The sequence below is a fragment of the Oncorhynchus masou genome, chromosome 13 (genome assembly GCF_036934945.1).
Source record: "Oncorhynchus masou masou isolate Uvic2021 chromosome 13, UVic_Omas_1.1, whole genome shotgun sequence".
In the NCBI taxonomy this organism is placed as follows: domain Eukaryota; kingdom Metazoa; phylum Chordata; class Actinopteri; order Salmoniformes; family Salmonidae; genus Oncorhynchus; species Oncorhynchus masou.
The window spans coordinates 20294172-20303368 of record NC_088224.1 but is presented as its reverse complement, the minus strand read 5'-3'; the positions used below and the strand labels follow the sequence as shown (position 1 = coordinate 20303368).

Below are 9197 nucleotides of genomic sequence, written 5' to 3'. Positions count from 1 at the left end.
TTCCCTCTCCTCCTCTCCTCCTCTCATCCTCTCCTTCTTACCTCTCCTCCTCTCCTCCTCTCCTTCTTATTCCTCTCCTTCCTCTTCCCTCTCCTCCTCTCCTTCCTCTCCCCCTCTCCCTCCTCTTCCCTCTACCCATCTCCTCCTCCTCTCCTCTTCTCCTCCTATCCCCCTCTCCCTCCGCTTCCCTCTTCCCCTCTCCTCCTCGCCCTCTTCTCCTCCCTTATCCATCAAGGGCACTCGTCAGTGAAGATTGTACCCATTTTCACTGCTGTCCCTTTCATTTAGCCTCTTACGTTTGACATGCAACCCCTTCAAACCCCCCCAAATGGTGTCATTTGGGACACAAACCATATTATATTAATGCTCATGAATACTATCTAAATCCTCATGAATATTACCTAAAGGCTCATGAATACAAGACCACAGGTTCCATGCCTATAAAGATGATGAATATTACTGTGGAAGTGATAGGGATGGAGTCGACCAAATATACCTTTAGCTCCTTTATTCATCCCTCTCTTCTCAAGTCACATCATCGAAGTAAGATTCATAGACATGAAAAAACACTTCTCACTTCTTCTCTTCCCCTCCCGTCTTTATTCCACTCCTTGTCTCACTCTCACCTCTTCATCTTTCAACTCTTCCGTCTTTAATAATCCCCATCTCTTTCTCTATCTCTCTCTCGCTCTCTCTCTCTCTCTCCAGGTGACCCTGCGGCGGAGGAGTGGTCTCAGTGGAGTGTGTGTTCGTTAACATGTGGTCAGGGTTGGCAGGTGCGGACGCGCTCGTGTGTGTCCTCTCCCTACGGCACCCTGTGTAGTGGCGCGCTGAGAGAGACACGCATGTGTAACAATACAGCCACCTGCCCCGGTGACCCAGCACTGAGCTCAGGTAGGCATGACATGAACACACACACTCGCACACGCTGCAAAGACCACAGGTACTGTACAATACCTAACACAAACATTTCATAACCACTGTATGATCACAGCTGTAAACTTCACTGAGACTGCATGAGACTGCACAGCCGGTACACATATTCACCCTACTATAGCTAGTTCCCCCACTGTGGAACCTGGCCTTGACTGTCTGTACACTAATTATATTCTGCAGTTCATGGGATGTGTGTGCTGTGTTTGGCGTGTTTCCGTGTGTGTGTGTGTGTGTGTGTGTATGTGTGTGTGTGTGTGTGTGTGGCACACACGATGCGACAGCTTTTGCTGATGCTCTTCTGGAGAGAGAATACAGAGGAAAAAGCAACAACATTTCCCTTCCCTGTCAGTGCATATGCTAATCTTGTTCTTATGCAAATGTTAGAATGTGATTTGTATGGCTAAGTGGCTTATTTTCCATCCAGCGCCAATATGAATCCCCTCAGCTGATCCTTTGATGAGAGATTGGTTGCTGTGTTGCGTTTTGTTAATTATTTCATTATTTCATTTTTTATTTCATTTTTTCCAGCCCTTCTCTCTGATGTGATTTTCTTCCCGCCGTGGCTTCGGGGGGTTGCGGTGGATTGGGTAAGGCGGGCGGGCAGGCGTGAAGCGGGTGGATGAGAAGGAACGCTAATCAATGTGGATGGTGACCATGGGGGATGTTAGGGGCGACTGGCGCGGCGCAGTGTTTCCATTGACTGTTTCCTGTGATGCGTCGGGGATGGAGGGAGAGACTCCACGCTTTATATGGTTTATTAATCTATTTACCTCTCTAGTTCACAGTGTGGATGTACACACACCGACCGGGAGTGGTTCCGACAGGTTCCAAAACACACACACACACACACACACACACACACACACACACCAACCTATTTCCACTGCCTGCGAGCACTGAATATGCATTCATGATTTGAACAGCAGCTCACACGCGCAAGTATTTATGAACGTGCACACACACACACACACACACACACACACACACACACACACACACACACACACACACACACACACACACACACACACACACACACACACACACACACACACACACACACACACTCACACATATACACACACACACACACACACACACACACACACACACACACACACACACACACACACACACACACACACACACACACACACACACACACACACACACACACACACACACACACACACACACACACACACACACACACACACACATGCGGTCCATGGAGACACACACACACAGACACACACACACACACACACATACACACACACACACACACACACACATGCGGTCCATGGAGACACACACACACACACGCACACACACACTCACACACCATATTCCTTACTCATCAGTGCTACATGATCTCTCCATATGTGACGTTAATGGAAGGCAGTGAATTATTAATGTGTAGGTCAATGTAATTCACTAGAAACATGTTCACATAGCAACAAGGGACAGTTGCTCTACATGCATCCTTTCAGTCACACACAGCTACATTAGATCATAAATGGTCACACACACACACACACACACACACACACACACACACACACACACACACACACACACACACACACACACACACACACACACACACACACACACAGAGAGAGAGATATACACCTTCACACACATATTGTAGTATTGGAATCGTTGTTGAATAATGTAGTCCCCCGGCTTTCACTGTAAACAATTCATCATGTTATTCATGTCATTCTCCATGTGCGTCTCCTGATTTAATTGACAAACACACACACACACACACACACACACACACACACACACACACACACACACAAAGAGAGAGAGACACACACACACACAGAGAAAGAGAGAGACACACACACAGAAAGAGAGAGACACACACACACATAGAAAGCGAGAGACACACACATATAGAAAGAGAGAGAGACACACACAGAAAGAAACACACACACACACACACAGAGAAAGAGAGAGACACACACACACAGAAAGAGAGACACACACATAGAAAGAGAGAGAGACACACACAGAAAGAGAGAGACACACACACAGAAAGAGAGACACACACACACATAGAAAGCAAGAGACACACACATATAGAAAGAGAGAGACACACACAGAAAGAAACACACACACACACACACACACACACACACACACACACACACACACAGAGAAAGAGAGAGACACACACACACAGAAAGAGAGACACACACATAGAAAGAGAGAGACACACATAGAAAGAGAGAGACACACACAGAAAGAGAGAGACACACACACACAGAAAGAGACACACACACACACACACACACACACACACACATGCACATCCAATAATGCATTACTTGAAATAGAACTGATTACACCATATCAAAATGCAACCCAATACACTATATATACAAAAGTATGTGGGCACTCCTTCAAATGAGTAGATGAAACTATTTCAGCCACACCCGTTGCTGATTTGATTTGACAGGAGTATAAAATCGAGCACACAGTCATGCAATCTCCATAGACAAATACTGGCAGTCCTGAAGAGCTCAGTGACTTCAACGTAGCACCGACATGAGACGCCACCTTTCCAACAAGTCAGTTCCTCACATTTCTGCCCTGCTAGAGCTGACCGGGTCAACTGTAAGTGCTGTTATTGTAGGGTGGAAACATGAAGGAGCGGCTCGGACGTGAAGTGGTAGGACCAAGTGCTGATGCGTGTAGAGCGTAAAAATCGTATGTCCTCAGTTACAACACTCACTACAGAGTTCCAAACTGCCTCTGGAAACAATGTCAGCACAATAACTGTTCGTCCTAAGCCGAAGATCACCATGCGTAATGGCAAGCGATGGCTGGAGTGGTGTAAAGCTCTCAGTCATTGGACTCTGGAGCAGTGAAAACACGTTCTCTGGAGTGATGAATCATGCTTCACCATCTGGCAGTCCGACGGACAAATCTAGGTTTGGCAGGTGCCAGGAGACCGCGACCTGCCCAAATGTGATCAATGTTCCAGGCTAATGGGGTAGATCGGGCTTGGCCCCTTAGTTCCAGTGAATGCAAATCTTAATGCTTCAGCATACTATGACATTCTAGATGATTATGTGTTTCCAACTTTGTGGCAACAGATTGGGGAAGGCCCGTTCTTGTTTCAGCATGGCAATGCCCCTGTGCACAAAGCAACTTCCATACAGAAATGGTTTGTCAAGATCGGTGTTGAAGAACTTGACTGGCCTGCACAGAGCCTTGATCTCAACCCCATCAAACAGCTTTGGGATGAATTGGTACTTGTACTGTGAGCCAGGCCTCACCGATGTTCTTCTGGCTGAATGGAAGCAAGTCCCTGGAGCAATGTTCCAACATCTAGTGGAAAGCCTTCCCAGAAGAGTGGAGGCTGTTATAGCAGCAATGTTCCAACATCTAGTGGAAAGCCTTCCCAGAAGAGTGGAGGCTGTTATAGCAGCAATGTTCCAACATCTAGTGGAAAGCCTTCCCAGAAGAGTGGAGGCTGTTATAGCAGCATTGTTCCAACATCTAGTGGAAAGCCTTCCCAGAAGAGTGGAGGCTGTTATAGCAGCAATGTTCCAACATCTAGTGGAAAGCCTTCCCAGAAGAGTGGAGGCTGTTATAGCAGCAATGTTCCAACATCTAGTGGAAAGCCTTCCCAGAAGAGTGGAGGCTGTTATAGCAGCATTGTTCCAACATCTAGTGGAAAGCCTTCCCAGAAGAGTGGAGGCTGTTATAGCAGCATTGTTCCAACATCTAGTGGAAAGCCTTCCCAGAAGAGTGGAGGCTGTTATAGCAGCATTGTTCCAACATCTAGTGGAAAGCCTTCCCAGAAGAGTGGAGGCTGTTATAGCAGCATTGTTCCAACATCTAGTGGAAAGCCTTCCCAGAAGAGTGGAGGCTGTTATAGCAGCATTGTTCCAACATCTAGTGGAAAGCCTTCCCAGAAGAGTGGAGGCTGTTATAGCAGCATTGTTCCAACATCTAGTGGAAAGCCTTCCCAGAAGAGTGGAGGCTGTTATAGCAGCATTGTTCCAACATCTAGTGGAAAGCCTTCCCAGAAGAGTGGAGGCTGTTATAGCAGCATTGTTCCAACATCTAGTGGAAAGCCTTCCCAGAAGAGTGGAGGCTGTTATAGCAGCATTGTTCCAACATCTAGTGGAAAGCCTTCCCAGAAGAGTGGAGGCTGTTATAGCAGCATTGTTCCAACATCTAGTGGAAAGCCTTCCCAGAAGAGTGGAGGCTGTTATAGCAGCAATGTTCCAACATCTAGTGGAAAGCCTTCCCAGAAGAGTGGAGGCTGTTATAGCAGCAATGTTCCAACATCTAGTGGAAAGCCTTCCCAGAAGAGTGGAGGCTGTTATAGCAGCAAAGGGGGGACCAACTCCATATTCATGGCCATGATTTTGGAATGAGATGTTCAACGATCAGGTGTCTACATTCTTTTTTCATGTAGTGTTTATAATTGTATAAAGGAGGAGAGGGAACGACCGTGTACAGTATTGACAGTGTGGTCAGTATACTAGTCTTTGAGCTGGGGATGTGATCGTTCAAGAGAAAGGGATCTTATGTTTGCCTGTGTTTCTTTGTGTGTGTGTGTGTGTGTGTGTGTGTGTGTGTGTGTGTGTGTCTGCGCGTGGTTGTGTGCATGTGTGTGGGACTGTGTGAAGTGCCGCCTGGTGTCTCAAGTTGTCCAAGTTGCCAGTGATCGTTGTCATGGCGGTGGCTTAGCGAAGGTCTGTGTGTCTGTCTGCATGTGTGTGTTGTTCTTTTGTAAACATATTTCTCCGTATTCCCTGGGAGCTCTGCATTGTTTGTTTAATTTATCTTATATGACCTTTGGCCTTGCTCTTTCTCATAGCCTTGGTTGAGTGCTCTCTGGGCTCATTTGCAAGTGCGTAAAAAGGCTCTGGTATATTATGCCAGACAAACACACCAGGCTATAGGTGTGTGTCACAGGAGGTTGGTGGCACCTTAATTGGGGAGGATGGGCTCGTGGTAATGGCTGAAGTGGAATAAGTGGAAAGGTATCAACAACATCAAACATATGGTTTCCATGTGTTTGATGCCATTCCATTTGCTCCGTTCCAGACATTATTATGAGCCGTCCTCCCCCGAGAATCCTCCACTGGTGTGTGTGTTCACTCCTGATGCTTTTTACTGTGTGTCTCAAACTCCTGCTCCCTTCCTGCACTACTGTTTCCACATGGTGTCTGTGGGTATGTGGTAGTAAGTAACACTCTACATGGGGATTGTCACTGGATACTGTGTCACTTATTCACTCATTCCTTGTCTTGCAAGATGATCAATGTTCCAGGCTAATGGGATAGATTCTCCCTCTGACCAGTAGGTGGTACTACACCCCAGTGTTTTAACCCTCACTATACCCCAGTGTTTTAACCCTCACTATACCCCAGTGTTTTAAACCTCACTATACCCCAGTGTTTTAAACCTCACTACATCCCAGTGTTTTAACCCTCACTATACCCCAGTGTTTTAAATCTCACTATACCCCAGTGTTTTAAACCTCACTACATCCCAGTGTTTTAAACCTCACTACATCCCAGTGTTTTAACCCTCACTATACCCCAGTGTTTTAAATCTCACTACATCCCAGTGTTTTAAACCTCACTACATCCCAGTGTTTTAAACCTCACTACACACCAGTGTTTTAAACATCACTACACCCCAGTGTTTTAACCCTCACTACATCCCAGTGTTTTAAACCTCACTACATCCCAGTGTGTTAAACTTCACTACACCCCAGTGTTTTAAACCTCACTACATCCCAGTGTTTTAAACCTCACTACACCCCAGTGTTTTAACCCTCACTACATCCCAGGGTTTTAAACCTCACTACATCTGTCGTTCTGCCCCTGAACAGGCAGTTAACCCACTGTTCCTAGGCTGTCATTGAAAATAAGAATTTGTTCTTAACTGACTTGCCTAGTTAAATAAAGGTAAAATAAAAAAAAAATAAAAAAAATCCCAGTGTTTTAAACCTCACTACAGCCCAGTGTTTTAAACCTCACTACATCCCAGTGTTTTAAACTTCACTACATCCCAGTGTTTTAAACCTCACTACACCCCAGTGTTTTAAACCTCACTACATCCCAGTTTTTTAACCCTCAGTACATCCCAGTGTTTTAAATCTCACTACATCCCAGTGTTTTAACCCTCACTACACCCCAGTGTTTTAAACCTCACTACATCCCAGTGTTTTAACCCTCACTACACCCCAGTGTTTTAAACCTCACTACACCCCAGTGTTTTAAACCTCACTACATCCCAGTGTTTTAAATCTCACTACATCCCAGTGTTTTAAATCTCACTACATCCCAGTGTGTTAAACTTCACTACACCCCAGTGTTACAGTTTTGAAATAATACAATGACTAAACTGCAGACTGTCAGCTTTTCATTATCCATATTGGGTAAACTGTTTAGAAATTACAGCACTTTTTGTACATAGTCCACCCATTTTAAGGGACAAATTCACTTATATGTGTATTAAAGTAGTAAAAAGTTAGGTATTTTGTCCCAACACGAGAGTGTTGGGACCAAATTTGCTGTACCCATTTGCTGTTTGTTTTGGTTGTGTTTCACATTATTTAGTACCCAGTAGAAAGGAATGGTGTAATTAATACTCAGGGAGAAAAAGGTGTAGATTCAGGCGCAGGGCGCGGCAGGTGTTTATTTCACCTTTGCAGAATGCAGGAATCGTGGTCAGAGGCAGGCAATGGTCATACACAGGTAGGCAAACAGCCAGGCGAATCAGAACTAGGACTGAATGCTATAGCTGGTTCTCACAAACGAGCTAGGAAACTGCTTGGTAGAGTCAAAATGAATAATACCTCACAAAGGCACAAACAGAATGATCTGAACTAAATAAGGAGCTGATGAGACCAGGTGAGTAACTAACACAGGTGAAATCAATGAACAAAAATGAAAGACAGGGCTACATTAAAGAACACAAAGAAACAGGACACAAGGTTGACTAAGAAAATAAGTACAGGACCTTAAAAATTGTAAATAATGTAATAATATTAATAATGTATTGTGTAATTAAAAAAACATGTTTCATTTATAGAATATATAGAATATTTATTTAACATATAACATATAGAATGTTTCTAAAAACATCAACATTAATGTGAATTGTAACATGCTTAAAGGATAATCCTGAATGAATTGTGAATAATGTGAGAAGTTACAGAGTCATAAATATCATACCCCCAAGACATGCTAAGTTTTGTCCATTATAATAACAGAGGAAGTTAGCATTTTGGGGGGATATTTCACTAATTTGCTTACATCCCTGTTTAATGAGTATTTCTCTGTTTCCAAGATAATCCATCCACTGACAGGTGTGGCATATCAAGAAGCTGATTAAACAGCATGATCATTACACAGGTGCACCTTGTGCTTGGCACAATAAAAGGCCACTCTAAAACATGTTTTTTCACACAACACAGTGCCACAGTCTCAATTTTTGAAGGACCATGCAATTGGCATGCTGACTGCAGGAATGTCCACCAGAGCTATTGCCATATAATTTAATGTTAATTTCTTTATCATAAGCCACTTCTAATGTTGTTTTAGAGAATTTGTCAGTACGTCCTACAGGCTTCACAACCACAGACCACGTTTAACCACGCCAGCCCAGGACCTCACATCTGGCTTCTTCACCTGTGGGATCGTCTGAGAACAGCCACCCAGACAGCTGATGAAACTGTGGGGTCGTCTGAGAACAGCCACCCAGACAGCTGATGAAACTGTGGGATCGTCTGAGACCAGCCACCCAGACAGCTGATGAAACTGTGGGATCGTCTGAGACCAGCCACCCAGACAGCTGATGAAACTGTGGGGTCGTCTGAGAACAGCCACCCAGACAGCTGATGAAACTGTGGGGTCGTCTGAGACCAGCCACCCAGACAGCTGATGAAACTGTGGGGTCGTCTGAGAACAGCCACCCAGACAGCTGATGAAACTGTGGGGTCGTCTGAGAACAGCCACCCAGACAGCTGATGAAACTGTGGGGTCGTCTGAGACCAGCCACCCAGACAGCTGATGAAACTGTGGGGTCGTCTGAGAACAGCCACCCAGACAGCTGATGAAACTGTGGGGTCGTCTGAGAACAGCCACCCAGACAGCTGATGAAACTGTGGGGTCGTCTGAGACCAGCCACCCAGACAGCTGATGAAACTGTGGGATCGTCTGAGACCAGCCACCCAGACAGCTGATGAAACTGTGGGATCGTCTGAGACCAGC

The 9197-nt window shown here is 45.2% G+C and overlaps 1 protein-coding gene across 1 annotated transcript in view; it reads left to right on the top strand.

The window, feature by feature from the left end:
* LOC135551893 (adhesion G protein-coupled receptor B2-like) overlaps positions 1-9197 on the top strand; it is a 528123-nt gene that overhangs the window by 296642 nt on the left and 222284 nt on the right. Inside the window, 1 exon segment of the mRNA XM_064983168.1 lies at positions 709-894. Coding sequence (XP_064839240.1) covers positions 709-894 — 186 coding nt within the window.